Genomic DNA, 22,547 nt, shown 5'->3' on the forward strand with positions numbered 1-22,547 from the left:
TTGAAAAACTGTCACACTGTTTTCCACAGTAGTGACACCATTTCCCATTCCCAAGCAGCTATACACAGGGTTCCCACTTTCTCCACATCCTGACCAACACATGCTATTTTCTGTCTCTGTTTGGTTTTTACCAAAGCCATTTTAAAGGGGGTGAAGTTTTAAAAATTTTAACCAAAAACAAAAATACTGGTTACAACTATTTAATGAATGAAGTCTCCCTAATTTCTTCCTACTTCTACTCCCTCAAAGAGGAAATCACAAGCAAGGCTTCAAGAACCTCAGAAAGCAGAGAGTGAGGAGTCAGCACACACAGACTGTGTTCATACCAGACTTCTACAGAAGTGTTTAAAAATAGTTTGGCCAAAGTAGCCCTTATTTCTCTCTCTTTATTCACCTTTCCCCCTTCCTTACTATACGTATTTCTTAAAGTTCACATAAGTAAAATACAGGGGGAAAAAACTTAGCAGCTGACTGAACAAGGTATCCAACTATAAAAAGAAGACAGAGTCAGCTCTGTTAAATATAAGAAAACCACTCACTCTGCAACAGCAGCTGCAACAGTCACTTTAGACAGTAATCCGAGAAGGTATACACTCTCCAGGTATGCAGGGTAGCAATAATGCTTTACAGTGTTCGAACATCTAACACATTAAACAAGTCCACATATAGGGAGCAGGGCAGGACAGGAATTCATGCCTCCCTCTTAGGAAACAAGTTTCAATGAAGTTAAGAACCAGGCCAAGGAGATGTAGTGGGAGAAAGGTGGAGTCAGAATTCAAGTATTCTGAGTCTAAAACTTCTGTCCCTACATTTTTATATCCCTCAAAGATACTTGTCTTTCTGTAATCACCTTCCATTGGTTCAAGTCAAGGTTCCTAAATTATATGGCCTGATGGAGCTCCTTGGGACTTCACTGAACTTTTGGGGGCCTAGTCTGTACGTACACTATTACTCATCACATTTCCCAAAACCTAAAGACATCATGTTAGGACCAAAGAAAATTAGTCATTGAGCCAAAAAGAAATCCAATAAAGACAGTAAATCTTGAGATTCTCATATAAGGAAAAAAAGTATCACTATGTGGGCTGATTGACTGGAGACCAAACCAGTCAATCCTAAAGGAAGTCAACCCTGAATATTCATTGGAAGGATTGTTGCTGAAGCTGAGGCTCCAATACTTTGGCCACCTGGTGCAAAGAACCAACTCACTGGAAAAGACCCTGATGCTGGGAAAGATTGAGGGCAGGAGGAGAAGGGGACGACAGAGGATGAGATGGTTGGATGGCATCACCGACTCAATGGACATGAGTTTGAGCAAACTTCGGGAGATGGGGAAGGACAGGGAAGTCTGGTGTATTGCAGTCCATGAGGTCACAAAGAGTCGGAAACGACTGAGGACTGAACAGTAACAACAAATGTGGGGTGATGGATGTGAACTAGATTTACTGTGGTGATCATCTCATGATATATATGTGTGTGTATATATATCTATCTATATATATAGGATTGTTATGTTGTACACCTGAAACTAATGCAATGTTAATTATATCTCCATTAAAAAGAAACATAGGTCTTAAAAAATAAACTAAATAAGCTGAATTTAGAACCAGGCCAAACTACAAAGATGATAAAAAATTTTTAATTATAACCAATCATAGTTATAATAATAGTTTCTGTGAAAGCAAAGGACTTTGTATTATGACTAAAATATTTTATTTAAAAACTTAACAAACTCAGCCTTTCTTGTTTCCTGGGTTTTTTTAAAGAAACATTCATATTTGAGGGTGCCAGTAACTTTGCTGCTACAAAGACACTTGGATTACATAGTGTTATTTATACTTGGGCAAACTAAAATGAAGAATTGAGACAAATGGTCCCGAGTCTACTACTGAGGATGAACAAACTGATTTGGAATAAAAAATGGTCCAAATTGAACATGTTCAGTAATTGGACTGATGTGGATAACTTTGCCATCTCTCAGTTTGTCACAGCAGCAGCAAAAATTACATGACGGCTTACTACCGTGTGATAGGCATTGTGCTGATTTCAACTAATAGGCTCATAGGATCCTCCTTCAGACCCTGTAAGATAGAAAGTATTACAACACCCCCTTCAGCAAAGATAAATTCTAGTATTTATATAGCCAGTGGTAGAACCAAGATTTCATCTCAAGTGTGTCTTGTTCCTGACTCTTAGCGACTGCACTCAGTGACGGCAGAAGAGCAGGGATGATAAAAATTTGGTAGGCAAGTAAAGTCAGTGGGCTGTTTTAAAAACCTGGCTGCAGAAATAAGCTATGTATAAATATCAAAGTATTCTCAGGAAAAATATCCAGTCTCAAAAGAAGAGAAACCACAGCTCAAAGAAGTCAGGCAGTTTAAAGCCCACAAAACAAGAGAACACAACTCTTTCAACTCCTATCCTAAAGGCCAAAACCACTTTAACTTCCAACATGAATTATGTCACATTCAACACAGACTCTATTTGGTCCAGGATGATAACATTCAATTTCTAAGCAACAGGATCTGACCTTGTCAGATTTTAAATTCCATTCTTAGAATGGAAACCTTAAGTCTTTTTAAAAATGACCCTGAATAATAATAAATTCAAACAAGCTTAACAAGTAAGTAGTCATCATGTGGCAAAACACAGTGGATGGAGGTTTTAGTGTGCTGTTTGGGGATTGGGTGTTTACCACACAGCAGTGGATTTCATAAATTCCAGGGTTGGGCATATTTCTAGTGGCAGAACACTTGGCTATCATGAGAAGGTGCAGGATTAGATAATCAACAGCAACGAGGAAGTTCGCCAAGATGCCGCCCAGAAATTATTTACCAGAGCAGCTGCAGTTCAGAAATGCTAACACGCCAGTCTCCCTGGGAGTGGGCCATGCTCAGCTGTAGACCACTTACAGTTTTCTGACTTGACTTTGCTTCAGAATCAGGAGCTCTGTGTACTGCAATGATCTCTCCCTTCGGTGCTTTAGATATTGTCTACCCCACACTCTAAACCTACAATTAATATATGCAACCATGAGGGGGCGGTGGCATCTAATCATGTAGGTACATGCCCCAGTTGTTCTGTGCTGAGGGTACACAGCCTCCTCCTGTGTGTCTAGTCATTTACAAAAGTTAAAGGTAGTTTAACTTAAACACTCAACAAACAGTAGCCAGTCTCACAGAACCAATTCTTATGTTTAATTTAATACTATTTTATTTCTTAATTCTCTGAACAGCTTGAAAGAGAGAAACCCTTAACTCCTTTTACATTTACTTGCCTTGAAGTTGATACTTTTAGGTTTTTATATAACTAACTCTTACAACTTCTCTTAAAATTAAACAGCCTTGTAGCTTCCTTTACAATTAAGAATTGTGTATATCTACTTCAGTCTCTCCCTCAATTAGCTACATAAAGGAGGACTTACTACTTGGAAAGAGAAAGACAGAACCCTCTCTCTAGTCCTTTTCTCCTAAAGTTTCTCATACTTCCGTTCCCTATAGTCACCATGGTGAAATGCTTGCTTGTCTCTAAGACAGTATTTTTTACTCTTCAGTACAACTAACTCAAAAGTTTGCCATAGTAAACTATATGTAAAATGACAAAATAATTCCTATTCACAATAGAATTTTCTTACATGTTTCACAAATACTAGTTTTCTTTAAGTGAACCATGCATACAACACCCAAGTTAATTCAGATTAACTTAGTTGAGTATGATTTAATGCTTTTACTATATTCAAAGAAGAGTCCTTTCAACACTAAAGAAAAATCAAGCTAAGTTTAGCCACAGAACAGGGTTCTAAATTCTTATCTGAACTACCTGACTTACCATGTGACGCATCACATATCACTCTCCTTGTCTCTGCCAACATGGCTGCTAATTCATGGTCCTAACCTTGTGGGGTCACACAGGGACTAACACGGTTAAATGGGAAACATTCGCATGGGAATATGTGAGGGTGAGATTAAAAGAACCAAACTGCTTCATTTTTAAATATCATAGTAACTATTACTACTAGTAGGCATACAACTACTGCCCTCTCATATATGCATAATGCGATAAAGTTCACAAAGTGCTTTGATATATCTTATTTAATCATTATGGTGGCTATTTATTCATATTCTCAACCGATAACCTTCAGTGCCTATGGTGCTGTGTATTACTCTTAATGCCAGTTCTGCAGGAACTGGAAGAGGCTCAGAAGGGCTAAGTAACTCACCCAGGTCTCTGGTTGTCCAGGGCTCCTGATTTCTGGTTTTCTAATCCTTTATCCTTCTGTCAAAGTGGAACTCTCCTGATTTCTATCAATCCCTCATCACTACAAAGTGTGATAAGCTAATTTCAACTATGATATTAATGATGATAAAGGCTTTATGTGTTCTGCTTCCCAAATGAGGGCATGTTAACCTAAGCTGTTGGTGCTTCCCAAATAATCACAGCAAAATGGGATGAGTGATCTGACAGGTGAAAGGAATAAGAGGTATGATGAGAAGTGAAAGGAGGGAGTACAGAATACTCAAGTAGGCAGTAGTTGTATGCCTACTAGTAGTAATAGTTATTCGGAGAAGGCAATGGCACCCCACTCCAGTACTCTTGCCTGGAAAATCCCATGGATGGAGGAGCCTGGAAGGCTGCAGTCCACGGGGTCGCTGAGGGTCGGACATGACTGAGCGACTTCACTGTTACTTTTCACTTTCATGCATTGGGGAAGGAAATGGCAACCCACTCCAGTGTTCTTGCCTGGAGAATCCCAGGGATGGGGGAGCCTGGTGGGCTGCCATCTATGGGGTCGCACAGAGTCGGACATGATTGAAGTGACTTAGCAGCAGTAGCAGTAATAGTTATTATGATATTTAAAAACGGAGCAGTTTGGTTCTTTTAATCTCACCCTCCGATATTCCCATGCATGTGTTTCACATTTAACTGTGTTAGTCCCTTTGTGACCCCACAAGGTTTAAGATTCCCCAAACTATATGAGGCCAGCAGCTGCCTGATTACTCTGTTTTTATGACCAAAAAGAGATAGGGCCATTTTTACCACCTGTGTGGGACTCATGGTATTGTGTGCGCGTGCTAAGTTGCTTCAGTCGTGTCCAACTCTTTGCGACCCCATGGACTGTAGCCCCCGAGGCTCCTGTGTCCATGGGATTCTCCAGGCAAGAATACTGAAGTGGGTTGCCATGCCCTCTTCCAGGGGATCTTCCCCATGCAGGGATCAAACCCACGTCTCTTACATTTCCTTAACTGGCAGGCAGATTCTTTACCACTAGCACCACCTGAGAAACCTCATGGCAATACTGGAGTCTAACAAAAGGGTTGTCACTTCTGCATGTGACCATGTTCTCTTACCCCCGGACCATGCTCCCATGCAGCTTCTATAATCATTTTTTTTTGTTTTTGGTTGCACCACATGGTTTGTGGGATATTAGTTCCCCAACCAGGGATGGGAAGCACAGAGTCCTAACCATTGGACCGCCTAACAAGTCACTATAATCTTAATCACACTTCTCCAGGAAAGCAATGGTGCCCTCTCACACAGACCCAAAGTTTCCCTGAAGACTGTCTCCTTAGCTATTGCAGAGCAGAGGGTGAGACTAAATGAGATGAAATGACTCAAGCAGTCACTTGATTCAAGCTAAAAAAAATTCTAAGAAAGGATTTCTCTAAGAAAAATTATCTAAGAAATTGTCCCTTCCTTCTGCCTTGCTTTAGAGACAGTTAGTAGGAAAATTTTCCTTTCTCTGCACAGTGAGCAAATTTATTCACTATTCCTACTCCAAGACAAACACTGCTACTCATGCTCCCCTTCTTCCTCCCTCTGTTACCAACCCTCACTTGGCAATATCCTCCTTGACTACTGGCAGTTCCACCGAGGCACACTCACAAAAGTGAAAGTCGCTTAGTTGTATCCGACTTTTTGCGACTATAGTCCATGGAATTCTCCAGGCCAGATTACTGGAGAAGGGTAGCCTTTCCCTTCTCCAGAGGATCTTCCCAACCCAGGTCTCCTGCACTGAGGGCAGATTCTTTACCAGCTGAGCCACCAGGGAAGCCCACCTCACTATATAGCCACATAAAAGATGAAAGATGAGTCTGATCAATTTCAGGAAAATTCAGGTTAAAACACAGCAATCCAGGAAAGACATAAAATAGGGCTAAATGCCTCAGATTTAGCTGCTCATAATAGTTGAATTTACCAAAGAGTGGTTTGGGTCTCATGGATACCAGTTATTCCTCTGATCCAAAGAATTATCTAGCAGCCTGTAATGCATCCCAACCTTCTTCTCAACAGGACAGGGCACACATAGATAATGATAATATTCATACAGTCTTCTGGTGTGAACAGCTGGAGATTCAGGATCTCTGATAAAGTCAGAGGCCATCAGCTCCAGGTCACTCAGGCCGCTTCAGTTCCTGCTTGCCCAGACACTAAGGAAGCTAAGGAAACTAACATTGTGGCGTGGAAGCTTAATCCTTGTAAACCATAGCCTAACGTCCTCTTACCAAGGTGCTGCCTCACCCTCAACTCAGCCAATCCCCCCAGTCTTCCTTCCCCACCCCACTCATCCATCAATTAAGATGGCCCTCCCTTCCAGGGAAGCTGACATTCCCTCTCACACCCCACCCAAGGCCAACAGGCTGTTCATTCCATCAATACCCTTTCTTCACTCTAAGGTGAACTATTCCGAAAGATGAAAATGCCTAACATTCTGTCCTAGAAATTCATCTGAATAATCTTCAAAAACAAATCATGGATTTAAGGAATAGAAATGTCCTCCATCCCTGCCCTTTCCTCCATGGCATCATTTCCTGCCCCCATGCGCCAGCCAGAGCTAGAAGGCTCCCTGCTCTAAGCAGAGAATGGGACTTAAAAACTACAGCTTCAGTCTTCTCCAGGGGTTGTTTAAAAATGCTGGTTTCTGAGTTCCCCTTCCCTTACTAAATCAGAATCCCTGGGGGTGAGTCAGGAATGTAGCTATACTTATAAAGCAGCTCCCAAGGTGACTGCTCTCCACAGTTCCAGATCAGACTTTGGGAGCCTCTGATTTAATCCCACTCCCTATTTTTACAGAGTAGGAGAGCAGGAAATAAAAGAGGCGAAATGGGTTGTCCAAGGTCAGAAGGCGTGAAGGTGACCACAGCCGGCCCGGAACCGCCTCCCTCGCTCGTTCGCACAGCATGAGGAGGAACATAGGAACAACCCCCAGCATCTTGATGTGTCCTCACTGGCCCCTCGCCGCCCCAGCGGAGTGGCAGCTCCCCCAGCACTCACCCGCTTGTAGATGTCATCCCGGCTGGCCTCATACTTCTGCTGCATGCGCTCCTCCAGGAAGTAGATGCGCAGCTTGAGGCTGAAGTTCTCCTTCTTCAGGTCATTGAGGTGCTGGGACAGAGTGCGATATCCATTAGACATGGTGGGCAACCCATGGGGAGGAGCACGTGCCCGGTTGCCCCCCTCAGCCCAGGAACGTGGTGCAGCTGCACCGCGGCATGAAGCGAGCCGGCGGCCACACTGCGGGGCTACGGCGACATGGCCCTGGCGGCTGGCTGCCTCCCGCACTTGGGCCTGGGCTCGCTGCTCTGGGTGCTGGAGCGCGCCCGCTTTCCTTTTTTACCTCGGGAGATATTTGCGGAATCCCTGACAGAGGAACATGCTGCGTGAACTCAAACACAAGTGGTGTAACCTGACTCCTAGCTAGGACTCGGCTCTCACTCTTGCAGAGTCTCCCAGGCCCAACTGTAAGCAGTTAACAGTTTCTCCTAAAAGACAGGGGGGCTGACCCCCCAGAAGCTCCCAGGAAATGGGGAAGGGGAGTAATTCAAGGTGATGGTGGGATTGCAAGTTTACAAAATGGCCCACAGAATGGTGACCATGTATGGAATATCCCCCGCTTCCTATCAGGTGCAAATCTTCAAGAAGGACTCATCAGAGGGGTTTCTAATTTCCTTTGATATCCAGAGGCTCATCTCTAATCAGTTCCTTCCCAGGTTTTCTCCCTGGACCTTTCAAGCCTTGAGGCAGTTAGAGAAATGACCTTTCTTATCCTGCTCACCTCCCCCTACACCTGCGTGTGTGCATGTGTGTGTACGTGCCTATGCGTGCTCAGTCATGTCTGACTGTCTGCGACCCCATGGCTCCTCTGTCCATGGGATTTCCTAGGCAAGGATACTGGAATAGGTTGCTATTTCCTTCTCCAGGAGATCTTTCCAACCCAGGGATCAAACCTGTGTTTCCTGTACTGGCAGGCAGATTCTTTACCACTGAACTACCACTGGGAAGTCCACACACCTGAGCTACCTCCAAAGAAAGAGGCAATCTTCCAGTTCAGTGAAATCTTTGCACTCTCTACCAGCTACACCAGCTCCAAGAGGCAGGGTCAAAGGCTACTCCCTCTAAGGGATGAGGGAGAAAAAGAGGGTGGGAGGTGATAAAGGGAGGCGTCAGACTGGAGCCCAGAGATTTCACCCAGTCACTAGTTCTTAACTCCAGCACCTGCCAAGTGGAGCCAGGCACTCATCACCAGATCCTGCTCCTAAAGCAATTTAAGATCCTTGAATGACAGCTGCAACATTAGCAGGAAGTATTATTTATACCACACCACACAGGACATTGAAGGTGACTGGGAGACAACTCCACAGCACAGATACCAAACGCAGGTTCTCGGTTGCAATAATACTAGCGTGAAAAAAAAAAAACAACTTAATATTAACATTCAAAGTAAAGAAAACAAAAAGTTTATACTTAATTCAAGTAGTCATTTCCTCTCCACACTACCTGCTCTTCATTCATCTAATTCTTTATACATGATAATTCCAATAAACATCCCCTTTGTACACAGCAGGTGATACGCTGAACAAGAGGGATACAAAGATGAAGACAGTCCCAACCTTCCAAGAGATAGGTGGCCATATAGATATAGATGCATATGTTTTGAGCTTCCCAGGTGGCATGAGTGATAAAGAATCCAACTGCCAATGCAGCAGATGTAAAAGACGTGGGTTAATCCCCTGGAAGATGGCATGGCAACCTACTCCAGTATTCTTGCCTGGAGAATCCCATGGACAGAGGAGCCTGGGGTGCTACAGTTCATAGAGTTACAAAGAATCTAACATGACTTAAGTGGCTTAGCATGCACGTATGCATGTGTTTTACGCTATGGCCTGTGTTATTTAAACTTTTTACACTTCATACTGAAATCCAGTACATGCACACACACACACACAACTGAAGTACAAATTCCCCAAAGTAATGTTAACCAGCACTTTGTGGGATGGATGCACTTTGATATTTTCTATTCCATTTCTCTTTTTGGGAGTGACCCACTGAACTGATTTCAGTTCAGTTCAGTTCAGTCGCTCAGTCGTGTCTGACTCTTTGCAACCCCATGAATCGCAGCACGCCAGGCCTCCCTGTCCATCACCAACTCCCAGAGTTCACTCGGACTCACATCCATCGAGTCAGTGATGCCATCCAGCCATCTCATCCTCTGTCGTCCTCTTCTCCTCCTGCCCCCAATCCCTCCCAGCATCAGAGTCTTTTTCAATGAGTCAACTCTTCGCATGAGGTGGCCAAAGTACTGGAGTTTCAGCTTCAGCATCATTCCCTCCAAAGAAATCCCAGGGCTGATCTCCTTTAGAATGGACTGGTTGGATCTCCTTACAGTCCAAGGGACTCTCAAGAGTCTTCTCCAACACCACACTTCAAAAGCATCAATTCTTCAGCGCTCAGCCTTCTTCACAGTCCAACTCTCACATCCATATGTGACCACAGGAAAAACCATAGCCTTGACTAGACCAACCTTTGTTGGCAAAGTAATGTCTCTGCTTTTGAATATGCTATCTAGGTTGGTCATAACTTTCCTTCCAAGGAGTAAGTGTATTTTAATTTCATGGCTGCAGTCACCATCTGCAGTGATTTTGGAGCCCAAAAATATAAAGTCTGACACTGTTTCCACTGTTTCCCCATCTATTTCCCATGAAGTGATGGGACTGGATGCCACGATCTTCATTTTCTGAATGTTGAGCTAAAGCCAACTTTTTCACTCTCCTCTTTTACTTTCATCAAGAGGCTTTTTAGTTTCTCTTCACTTTCTGCCATAAAGGTGGTGTCATCTGCATATCTGAGGTTGTTGATATTTCTCCCGGCAATCTTGATTCCAGCTTGTATTTCTTCCAGTCCAGCGTTTCTCATGATGTACTCTGCATATAAGTTAAATAAGCAGGGTGACAATATAAAGCCTTGACGTACTCCTTTTCCTATTTGGAACCAGTCTGTTGTTCCATGTCCAGTTCTAACTGTTGCTTCCTGACCTGCATACAGATTTCTCAAGAGGCAGGTCAGGTGGAATTGATTTCAAGACCTACTAATAAATTTTGTCCTGAAGCTTTGAAAAATACTGAATCTATGGGAACCCAGAAGAAAGAGTGATTCATTTTAACTGGGATGGTGAGAGAAAGAAAGCTTCCACTAGAAGTTGCGTTTGCAATTTGCTTTGAAAGATAAAAAAAGTTGGAGAAAATAAAGTGGACTCAGGAGGCACAATTAGAACTGAGCATTCTCTCAAATCCTGGAGGAGGAAATGGCAACCCACTCCAGTATTCTTGCCTGGGAAATCCCATGGACAGAGGTGGCTGGCAGGCTGCAGTCCATGGGGGCCACAGAGAGATAGACATGACTGAGCATTTTCTCTTGAATGGATATGAATGATAAGCAGCAACACATTTCTTACCTAGACCACTAGTAACTTAAGACAATATAGTCTTCATTTTTTTAAAAATGCACATTTAAAATGCATTTAGCTGTTTCCATTAAATTGGTGCTTTTAGAATAAATGAATGTCATCTAGGCTTAGGTAGAGACAGTGAGGAAGAGAAAAGTCTAAAATTCAAAAAGATCCTTTTTCTGGTTCCAGCTCTGTTACTAAATAACTATATGACCTTGGGAGTACACTTCTCCAGAGGCCTAACTGTCCTCCTTTATAAAATGAAGTAGTTGAAACCAGGTGATTTTTAAGGCCTTTTCCTGGTCTAAGCTTCTAGAGGAATAACCTAGTTATTATTACCTCCATTTTGAATGTGCATGCATGCTTAGTCGCTCAGTCATGTCTGACTCTTTGCGACCCCATGGACTGTAACTTGCCAGGCTCCTCTGTCCATGGGATTCTCCAGGCAAGAATACTGGAGTGGGTTGCCATTCCCTTCTTCAGAGGATCTTCCTGATCCAGGGATCGAACCCACATCTCCTGCATTGCAGGAGGATACTTTACTGCCTGAGCCATGAGGGAAGACCCCATTTTGCACAGGGGAACCAGATACCAGATTCTAGATTAGTGTTTAATCATGCTTTTGATGTCTACTTGGATTCTTTCATCATGTAAGATAATTAAATAGAAACTTTATGGAAAGTAAAATTGAATATGAATACAGGTGTTCTTATCCAACCTAGGTATTTCTTTCTTCACATTAACCCTATTTCCTCTTGAACTCTGTAATCCCTTGTTCTTTTCCTATCCCTCTAGCCTCTTCTGTGTTGTTATTGTTTTTTAATTTCCTGGCTCTTTAATGCTATTGCTTAAATGACAAGTAGTCCTTAGCCTTCTGATTTTTTTCTTTCCACATTTTCTCCCTTAGAGATTTTGTCCACTTTTAGGGGTATCATTTTTGCCTCCCAAACAGTCCCCAAATCCCAAACCAAGCTGTCTCACCCAAGATCTAGCCCTATATAGGCAACCAACTCTTTGCTAGTTAGTTCAACTTGAATATGCCATTCCTACAACATTCCCACAATAATCCACAAAAGCAAAAACTTTTGCAACAGTTATCTATCCTCTCCGACAGAATTCATCCAGCCATCTCTTCTTATTACAGCTAGAAAAACTCCATTATTTTGAAAACATTATTGTCAAAACTTAAGTCTTACTTAAAACCCCTTCACAGGCATCTCGTCACTACTAGCATAAAAGAAAAACCATCACAGCCTCTCAAGACAGCTTGCCTCTCACTTAAGTCCTTTTTTCAAGTTCATATTTCACTCAAAGGCCTCCCTGCTAGCCAGACTGGAAAAATTTTCCTCTTGAGCACTTAAGGCAAATATTAACATTTGGCAATACCTCATGGTATAGCTCTTCTACTGTCCTGCAGGTTTATTTACACATTTTAGAGCTTTTAACTGTTCATGTGTCTAACTATTGAGTTAGCCAAAAAATTCATTCAGGATTGTTCATAACATCTTATAGAAAAACCCCAATGAACTTTTGACCAACCCGATAGTCTGTAAGCTGCTCAAGGGTCAATGACTGAAATGTCTTTCTACATTCTTTCAGCTCCCACAATTGCCAAGAAGACCTCTCCAGTTCATTCATCCCACTGTACAGTATACAATCAGCTCAATCAGACTAGAGTGTCTTGAGGGCTGGCAAGGCATACTTTGTGTCTTCATATTCTCATTGCAGAATATTTAGGAAGTACTCCCTAAATATTTGTTAAGTAGGGCTTCCCTGGTAGCTCAGTTGGTAAAGAATCCACCTGCAATGCAGGAGACCCTGGTTCAATTCCTGGGTCAGGAAGATCCGCTGGAGAAGAGACAGGCTGCCCACTCCAGTATTCTTGGGCTTCCCTTGTGGCTCAGCTGGTAAAGAATCCGCCTGCAATGCTGGAGACCTGGGTTGGGAAGATCCCCTGGAGAAGGGAAAGGCTACCCACTTCAGTATTCTGGCCTAGAGAATTCCATGGACTGTATAGTCCATCGGGTCACAGTGAGTTGGACATGACTGAGCGACTTTCAGTTCACTTCAATGAACAGGTAAGTATTGTATATATATTTCTTTTTTGCTGATTTGATCTGTTTAATATGGGCTAGCTTGCTTATATTATTTTCATAGTTTTCCAATAATATAAAAAAGTTGGTTTTAATGGTTCCAAAGAAACTACATCTTCTAGAGTGATGACTAGAAAAGTGATGTTTTATTTACTTAAATTTCTAAGTTTATATGCCCATCTTGATCTTTCTCCTGAATTCCAGTCTATATCTAACTTCCTAGTAGAAATCTCCAGTTGAATACAGATATCTCACACTCATGATATATAAAGCTGAATTCCTGATTTTTCCCAGCACATGTTTCTTCCTCTTTGGATTGCATTTCAGTTTGTAATCACCAATATTTGGAGTTGTTTGGGCCCCAAACTTTGAATTATTCTTAACCCTTCTTTTTCACACACATCGTCTCATCTGTCTATGCTGCTGCTGCTGCTAAGTCATTTCAGTCGTGTCCAACTCTGTGTGACCCCATAGATGGCAGCCCACCAGGCTCCCCCGTCCCTGGGATTCTCCAGGCAAGAACACTGGAGTGGGTTGCCATTTCCTTCTCCAATGTGTGAAAGTGAAAAGTGAAAGTGAAGTCACTCAGTCGTGTCCGACTCTTAGCGACCCCATGGACTGCAGCCTACTAGGCTTCTCCATCCATGGGATTTTCCAGGCAAGAGTACTGGAGTGGGATGCCATTGCCTTCTCCATCATCTGTCTATAAATCTGCCTAATTCTACTTTTAATACATACAGAGAATCTATCTGCCACCACTGCCGCTGGTACCTTTGCCACTCTGGCCCAAGATACTGTGATCTTTCCCTTAAGCTAATTTTTTTAAAGTGCTTTTATTTATTTAATATTTATTTGGCTGTGCTGGGTCTTAGTCGTGGCATGCAGAATCATTAATTGTGGCATGTGGTATCTAGTTCCCTGAACAGGGATTGAATGCAGGTCCCCTGCACTGGGAGCCCAGAGTCTTAGCCACTGGACACCAGGGAAGTCCCTCCCCTAAGCTATTTGAATAGTCCTTTAACTGGTCTCCCTGCTCCCACCCTTGCTCCCCTAATAGCAGTGATACTTAGCAGAGCAGCCACAGTGAGCCTTTTAAGATATCAGATTACTCCTCTGCTGGAAACCACCAGTGGCTTCCTATCTAACTAAGGCTGAAAGGCTAAATCTGTTCATTAGCCCATAAGGCTCAAGGCCCTGAGTAATATGGAGCCCCTCTCCTGCCCTCTCTTTTACTTTTTTTCCCTGCTACTCTCCCCCTACATACCCTCCTCCAGCCACATGGTTTATCTGCTGTTTCTCAAAAATACCAAAATACCCCCTCCCTCTCAGGGCCTTTCAGCTAATTGATCCTTCTGAATGGCATGGTTTCTTTAGTTATCTGCATGATTCTCTTCCTCACTCTCTTCAAGTCTTGGATCAAATGTCACTTCCTCAATGAGGTGACCACCCTATTTAAAATTGTAGCTCACCCTATGCCTCACCCCAGTCCTCCATTATTTCCTTCACTGTTTCTTTAATCCCATAGCATTATCATCTTCTAACATACTGTATTTACTTATTTTCTTTCTTGTCTGTCTCTCCCACTAGCATGCAAACTCCATGAGAAAGCCAGGATTTGGGCCTGTTTTGTTCACTTCTATGTTGTCTGTATCCAGAATAGTGCCTGGCACATAGTAGGTGCTCAAAAATACTTGTTGAATAAAAGAATGGATGAATAACTAATGCTGACTTTGACCTCACTGGATTTAATCTTAATAGAACGTAACGTGTATACAAGATTCCACAGTTCTTGTAGGATGAAGAACATAGCTAAAGGTAATTTTATAAGTAAAATAAATTATTCTAACAGGCTAATTTTAATACACAAGACAGAATCTGAAGTGTGAACAAGTGTTCTGAAGAAATGGGGAATAATATTACATATGACAAATAACAATCAAAGGAGAGTACTGGAGTGGGGTGCCATTGCCTTCTCCGCAAAGGATAGTATAAACTATACAAATAGCAAAAACTACAGAAATTAGGAAAAAGAGGCTACCGGAGAAGGTTCCAGAGAGGAATGACATTTTAGCTCACCTTAAAGGATGAATCAAGTTTGTATAGACTAGAGGGAGAATACAAGGCAAGCTAGGTGGGTAGAACATAAGCAGTGGTGCAGATGACCAACTGGACTGAAACAAAGGGCACAGGCCATCCTGTGTGGGGGACAGAGAAGATAGGAAGTAAAGAACCATTTCAGAAAGATATCGAAAGTCAGGATGAGGAGTCCAACTTTGTTCCTTTAGGCAGATCCTGGCTCTCAGTTCGGAGTAGGCAATGGCACCCCACTCCAGTACTCTTGCCTGGAAAATCCCATGGACGGAGGAGCATGGTAGGCTGCAGTCTGTGGGGTTGCTAAGAGTCAGACACGACTGAGCAACTTCACCTTCACTTTTCACTTTCATGCATTGGAGAAGGAAATGGCAACCCACTCCAGTGTTCTTGCCTGGAGAATCCCAGGGACGGGGGAGCCTGGTAGGCTGCCGTCTATGGGGTCACACAGAGTCGGGCAAAACTGAAGCGACTTAGCAGCAACAGTTTGAACAAAGGGTGAGGAGGGAGGCAGTTGCCAGAGGGCCAGGAACCTCTTACTAGGAAGACTGTTTATTTGCTTACTGTTTATATTTTATTTTACTTGTTTGTGTTTTGTGGCTTTAACAAACAAAAAACACACCTGGGCTGCACACTAGACTTTCTCACTCAGGTCTCTCAGACCTTTGGATAAGCTTTGCACTGCTAAGGAAACAAGCACATGCAGGTTCTTGAACACAGGGCAATGCCTCTGTCTTTGTTCTTCCTTTTGTACATAGTACATCAAAAATCTTTACTCTTCTCTCAAAATATGTTTTCCAAACATTAATGGCTCTCCCCTGCTCTTTTCTTAATTTCTCCTTCCCACTGCTTCTTAATGTATTAGACCAGACTGGAAATAAGACTTTACTAAGAACTCGGTCAATGCCAACAATAGTAGGAGATTACAACCCAGCTGTTGTATGTCATGCCCCATTAACATAACCAACTGTCAAGTCAGCCTTTAAAAAAAAAACTCAGCCTCACATTTGCTTAATCATATTCAGACCCCCCAGACAGTTCTTATAATGGAAATGCTTGAAGACATATTAATGTCTTAGCAATCCCTCTCCTAAAAATATAGTTCCACTTCACTAAAAATGATTAATCATCTTAATTGGCACATTCTTTTCAAATATAATAAAACTTCTGCAACTTAAACTCCACTAATTTGATACCTGTGATAATTCATATCTTTACATTTCATGAAAACAAAAAAATTCTTAAATAAGTTAATATGGTAAGCAGAGGAACAGGAGAATCATTTTTAAGTAACCCTTGATATTTTATCAATGCTGTCCACTTACAAACTGGCGATAAATGTTATCACTATTATATATATTTATCTAAGTGGGGTAACACAGAATTGTGGAAAAAGCAATGCCTTTCGAACCAAGGACATCTGGGTTCACATCTCAGTTCTGCAATTTTCTACTTGTGTGACTTCAAGAAAAATACTTAACAGTAATTAACTGTAGGAAAAATTCAGGAGATGGGATCCACATAGGTTATTAAGAGCGTTGCAATTATATCTGTACCATATTAGCAAAAATAATATATGTTAAAATTTAGATATTGGATACATGGGCAAATGTTTTCTTGTTTTTTGCATGTTCTATTGTTTTATTGTTTTATTGTTCTATTGTATGTTCAAATGTTTTATTGTTCTTTGTGAAAAGTCATTATTTTTAAAAAAAACTATTTTAGATGGAAAGAAACTAGGAATTGAAGGCAGCTTTCAATTAGATATAAGGATAAATTCTCTAGTGGAGTTGGATGTAATGAACTTATTGCCACCCTCCATCCATACATTCATACATCAAATATTTACTTAGTATAACATTATGAGAGATAGTAAATTTCCTGCCACAAAAAGGAGTCAACTGAAACTTAAGAACCACTTGTTGGGGATATTGTTAAAATCTTCACACATTCAGTTCAATTCAGTTCAGTCGCTCAGTTGTGTCCGACTCTTTGCGACCCCATGGACTGCGGCACTCCAGGCCTCCCTGTCCATCATCTTCACACATTAGCTAGGAGTTAGTTCTGGAAAGCTTTTAAGGTCCTTAGCTATCCTGAGGGTCTAGTCTGAAACCTATTTTCTCATAGAAACAATATTATCAAAGGCAGCACCAATGAGAGAGCTGTCACTTTTTGAAGAATCTCCGAGCATCCCACCAGCTCTCTCATGGCAGAGCCCTAAAAGGCAGCAGGAGTCTAACTGTTCACATTAAATGCTCTGGTTGCCTTGTGTGCAGGAAGAGAAAGAGGAGATTAGTGAGCATAAAAGACATACTTCCAAGATAAAATCAGCAACGACGACTAGGACCTAAGGATGACCCTCAGTAGACTTTGCTAACTATCATATTTTCAAAACAGCCCTATGGGAAAAATGGCTGGAGAGTAATAGAACCCTACTTGTTTTGAACTGGAGGGTAGGGATAGCAGGGATGTGGCAGGGAGAAGGAGGATGGTTTGTATCACATATAAATATTTTATTTATAATACATCTGTGTGTCTGTGAGTCCCTATGCTTTTTGGATAAAATCTAAGTTGAAGAAATACAAAAGTTTAGTTTCGGGCTGTTCTGAATGACTTTGACTTGTATTCCAAAATTAAGTCGATATAATTATACTATCTTCACAACAATCACTTGTATGGTATTTGACAATATACAAAACACTTCCATTACATGTATTATTTCATTTACCTTCACCACAACACTGTGAAGTAAGTGGGTTATCTATTATATCCATTTTGCACTCTAGGAAAGTAAGCTTATCTAGAAAGTGGAAGAGCACAGACTGCAACTTCCAATAGGCTGACCCGTATTTCATACTCAGGGTCTTCATCATGACACTAGAGACCCCTGTGACTCTAGGACTCCCCATGTGACTAATAAGGTCTGTCTACTTCTACACCAGGTACCTTCATCTTTTCAAAATGTATCCTTCATTATAAAGAATATTCCTGTGACCCCAGAGGATCTGAGTACCTGACCCTCTATGAAACATAGTTTTCTCCATTTTTCAAGATGAATAAACCAAAGCTAGTCCTCAAAGGATTAAATATGGGGTAACTACATGACCCAGAGAAGGCAATGGCACCCCACTCCAGTACTATTGCCTGGAAAATCCCATGGAAGGAGGAGCCTGGTAGGCTGCAGTCCATGGGGTCACTAAGAGTCGGACACGACTAAGTGACTTCACTTTCTCTTTTCACTTTCATGCATTGGAGAAGGAAATGGCAACCCGCTCCAGTGTTCTTGCCTGGAGAATCCCAGGGACAGGGGATCCTGGTGGGCTGCTGTCTATGGGGTCGCACAGAGTCAGACACAACTGAAGCGACTTAGCAGCAGCAGCAACTACGTGACCGAGAAATTCCACTTCTAGGTATACACCCAAGAGAAGTGACACATATGTCCACGTAAAATCTTGTATATGAATGTTCATAGAAGCATCATTCACCATAGTGAAAAAAAGCAGAAACATCCCAAATATACAAAAAGACTGAATATACACAGTTTAGTATATTCATATAATAGAACACTACTGACAGACTACAACACGAATGAACCTTGAAAACATTATTCTAATGTGAAATGAGCCAGGCACAGAGTCATATATTGTATGATTCTATTTATACAAAATTTTCAGACTAGACAAATACATAGAGAAATTAGATGAGTGGTTTCCAGGGCCTGGGGAAATAGGGAACAGGGAGTGACTAGTAATGGGTATGATGGTTTAGGGGGAGTGATGAAAACATCCTGAAACTAGATAGAGGGAACTGTTGCACAGCTCACTGAATACACAAAAGACATGGAACTGTACACTTTAAAAGGGTGAATCCTATGGTATGTAAATTATATATCAATAAAGCTGTTATTTTAAAAAAGAAGAAAAAAAACCAAAGCTGGGAGAAATAACATGTACAGTCCTTTACCTTTACAAAGTATTCTTTTATGATAAAGATCCAATTCAAGTTCAATTCAGTTCAAAGCAAATGATTTAGAACTGACCATTTCTAAATGTATATCAATCCTACTTAGATTATGGGGTCCTAACATAAAGACTAAATAAAGTATACTCTAAGTGGCCCTCACTATTAAATACTCATGGGTTACTATGTTCTATCAAAAGTTAGAATTGCACTCATTTCACACACTAGCAAGGTTATGCTCAAATTCTCCAAGCAAGGCTTCGAGAGTATGTGAACTGAGAACTTCCAGATGTTCAAGCTGGATTTAGAAAATCCAGAGGAACCAGAGATTAAATTGTCAACATTGACTGGATCATAGAAAAGGCAAGAGAATTCCAGAAAAACATCTACTTCTGCTTCATTGACTATGCATGCCAAAGCCTTTGTGTGGATCACAATAAACTGTGGAAAATTCTGAAAGAGATGGGAATATCAGACCACCTTACCTGCCTCCTGAGAAATCTGTATGCAGGTCAAGAAGCAACAGTTAGAACTGGACATGGACCAACAGACTGGTTGCATATCAGGAAAGAAGTACGTCAAGGCTGTATATTGTCACTCTGCTTATTTAACTTATATGCAGAATACATTATGTGAAATGCCGGGCTGGATGAAGCACAAACAGGAATCAAGACTTCCAGGAGAAATACCAATAATCTCAGATGTGCAGATGACACGACCCTTATGGCAGAAGACTAAGAGGAACTAAAGAGCCTCTTGATGAAAGTGAAAGAGGAGAGTGAAAAAGCTGCCTTAAAACTCAGAATTCAAAAAACTAAGATCATGGCATCCGGTCTCATCACTTCATGGCAAATAGATGAGGAAACAATGGAAACAGTGACAGACTTGGCCTCCAAAAGTCACTGTGGACAGTGACTGCAGCCATGAAATTAAAAGACACTTGCTCCTTGGAAAAAAAGCTACAATACACCTAGATAGGGTATTCAAAAGCAGTGTATTTTCTTGGGCTCCAAAATCACTGCCGATGGTGACTGCAGCCATGAAATTAAAAGATACCTGCTCCTTGGAAGAAAAGCTAGACAGCATATTAAAAAGCAGAGACATTACCTTGCCAACAAAGGTCCATATAGTCAAGGCTATGTTTTTCCAGTGGTCATGTATAGATGTGAGAGTGGGACCAAAAGAAGGCTGAGCACCAAAGAATTGATGCTTTTGAACTGTGGTGTTAGAGAAGACTCTTGAGAGTCCCTTGGACTGCAAGGAGACCCAACCAGTCCATCCTAAAGGAAATCACTCCTGAATATTCACTGGAAGGACTGATGCTGAAGTTGAAGCTCCAACACTTTGGCCACCTCATGCGAAGAGCTGACTCATTAGTAAAAACCCCGAGGCCTGGAAATATTGAAGGCAAGAGGAGAAGGGGACAACAGAGGATGGGATGGTTGGATGCATCACCAACTCAATGGACTTGAGTTTGAGCAGGCTTCGGGAGACGGTGAAGGACAGGGAAGACTGGTGTGCTGCAGTCCATGGGGTCGCCAAGACTTGGACATGACTCAGTGACTGAACAACGTCAACAATCAAAAATTAAAGTTTTGTTATATCCTTACATTAAAAGAGAAAGAACACACGGTCCACTTTATATTTTGACACAGGAGAAACATACTCATTAGGCTGCTCTGAAGAATATGCATAACTTTTGCAGAACATTCTAATAAGGAAAATGTCAATCAAAGTTGATTAACTTGGTCTTTCACCTCCACACAAGGTTTCTGTCCAGTGTTCCAGAAGTCAGCTGTTGATGCCTACCTCAGAAAGCAGACTGAGAACTCTACAAACATCTGGCTTTTTTTATTTTGGGTTGCAAAATAAATCATTCTTTTGAAACTCTGTTTCTGATATTTCAACGTAATTCCTGAAGTTCAGAGTTTTTTAAATGCCAAAATATTAACAATATCATTGTATTTTTTTTCCCCCTTAAACCCAGAAGCATACAAATACCCATCCTCTACACAACCTTTTCTTGAAATAACTGGCCTGATGGCAGGACAGCTAACAACAGAGCTGTTACATCAGGTCGATGAATAAACCCTGTCTTAGGCAATGTCATTGTGTAGTTAGGACAGGGGTTCCAGTGAAGTCTCTGCTGTTTTCCCCCACCATGGATACATACCCATATCACCTCCAATCCTGGAATAACACAGTGTCGTCATCATCACATTACAGCACTACCAACTATATAAAAACAAAACAAAACAAATAACAACTTCCCTGGTCACCAAAAATAAATGGCCCAGCCAGAAATAGTGCTGTCAGAGACAGTTAAATGAGCTCCATGCCAAAACAACAGTTGTGCTGCACTGATGCTGGGAGCTCCAAGAACTAGACTCCAAACTAGATTCTCCTGCAGTTTGGCCTGACCAACACCAGCAGGAATTACTTTTGCTTGTTTACAACTGGTTGGACCCAGAAAGATTGTTTGCTGAGCTTTTCATATTCAGGTCAGGGGGAATGTGTAAATTTATAGCCCCATTTACTTTTCTAAATTTTCATTAATTCTTTCTCCATTCTTCCCTAGCAAAGAAGGTGATTTTAAACACACAGTTAAGACTTTCTCTAGGCATAAGAATTGAGTTCAAAGTGATACCATGAACAACCATGGCTGTAACAATAAGGCTTTGACCGTAAGTTCAGAGTAAAGAGGGGGAGATAAAACCAACTTGAACTCCAGTCAACACTCTAGTGCTTCCGCTACGACAAAAAGCCTTCTGTTTCTGAACTTGCTCTCTGCTGCCTCCAGAACTTTTCATGGGTAGCAATGTAAGCCTGCAAAGTCATTCCTCTTCAATTTCCACTCAGCTTTGACTTCACTATCTCCAACTAGCCCCTAAGGACTTGATTTAGATATTACCTACTAAAGGAAGCCTGCGTGATGCTAAGTTGATTCAGTCATGTCTGACTCTGTGCGACACCATGGACTATGGCCTGCCAGGCCCCTGTCCATGGAATTCTCCAGGCAAGGATACTGGAGTGGGTTGCCATGCTCTCCTCCAGGAGATCTTCCCGACCCAGGGTTTGAACCTGCGTCTCTTACGTCTCCTGCATTGGCAGGTGGGTTCTTTACCACTGGTGCCACCTGGAAAGCACTACTAAAGGAAGCCTGCATGCATGCATGTTCAATCACTTTAGTCATGCCCGACTCTTTGCCACCCTATAGACTGTAGCCCTCCAGGCTCCTTTGTCCACGGGGATTCTCCAGGCAAGAATACTGGAGTGAGTTGCCATGCCTTCCTCCAGGGGATCTTACTGACCCAGGGATTAAAACTGCATCTCCTGCTTTGAGGGTGGATTTTTTACCATCGAGCCACCAGGGAAGCCCAAAGAAAGCCTATCTGATCCTAAAGTCTGGGTAACGGCCCCTCCTGAGTGTTTCCACAGCATTGTGATGATTAAATTTTGTTGTAATTGACTAATCTGTAAGCTTTGTAAGAGCAGGAACCATGTCAGCATATCCATTACTGTATCTGCAGTGCTTAAGACACTATGCTGTATATAGTAAGCATTTTAGAAATATTTGTTGAATAATTAGACAAATAAAGTGAACACACAAAATTTAGATAATACAAAAAGTACTAAAGAAGACAAAAAGCATGGCTAATCCTCTCACTCAGACCTAATCA

General features: G+C 41.8%; 1 protein-coding gene across 17 annotated transcripts in view; it reads right to left on the bottom strand.

The window, feature by feature from the left end:
- Positions 1-22,547, bottom strand: part of PDE4DIP (phosphodiesterase 4D interacting protein) — a 238,485-nt gene that overhangs the window by 139,561 nt on the left and 76,377 nt on the right. For 14 of the 17 annotated variants that reach the window (XM_059885018.1, XM_024990000.1, XM_059885010.1 and 11 more), the window contains one exon: positions 7,273-7,383. In XM_059885018.1, coding sequence (XP_059741001.1) covers positions 7,273-7,383 — 111 coding nt within the window. Of the gene's footprint in view, positions 1-7,272; positions 7,583-22,547 lie in introns of those variants that run through there. The other 3 variants (XM_024989997.2, XM_059885014.1, XM_059885016.1) reach the window with 1 other exon arrangement.

Source organism: Bos taurus, chromosome 3, assembly GCF_002263795.3.
Source record: "Bos taurus isolate L1 Dominette 01449 registration number 42190680 breed Hereford chromosome 3, ARS-UCD2.0, whole genome shotgun sequence".
In the NCBI taxonomy this organism is placed as follows: Eukaryota; Metazoa; Chordata; class Mammalia; order Artiodactyla; family Bovidae; genus Bos; species Bos taurus.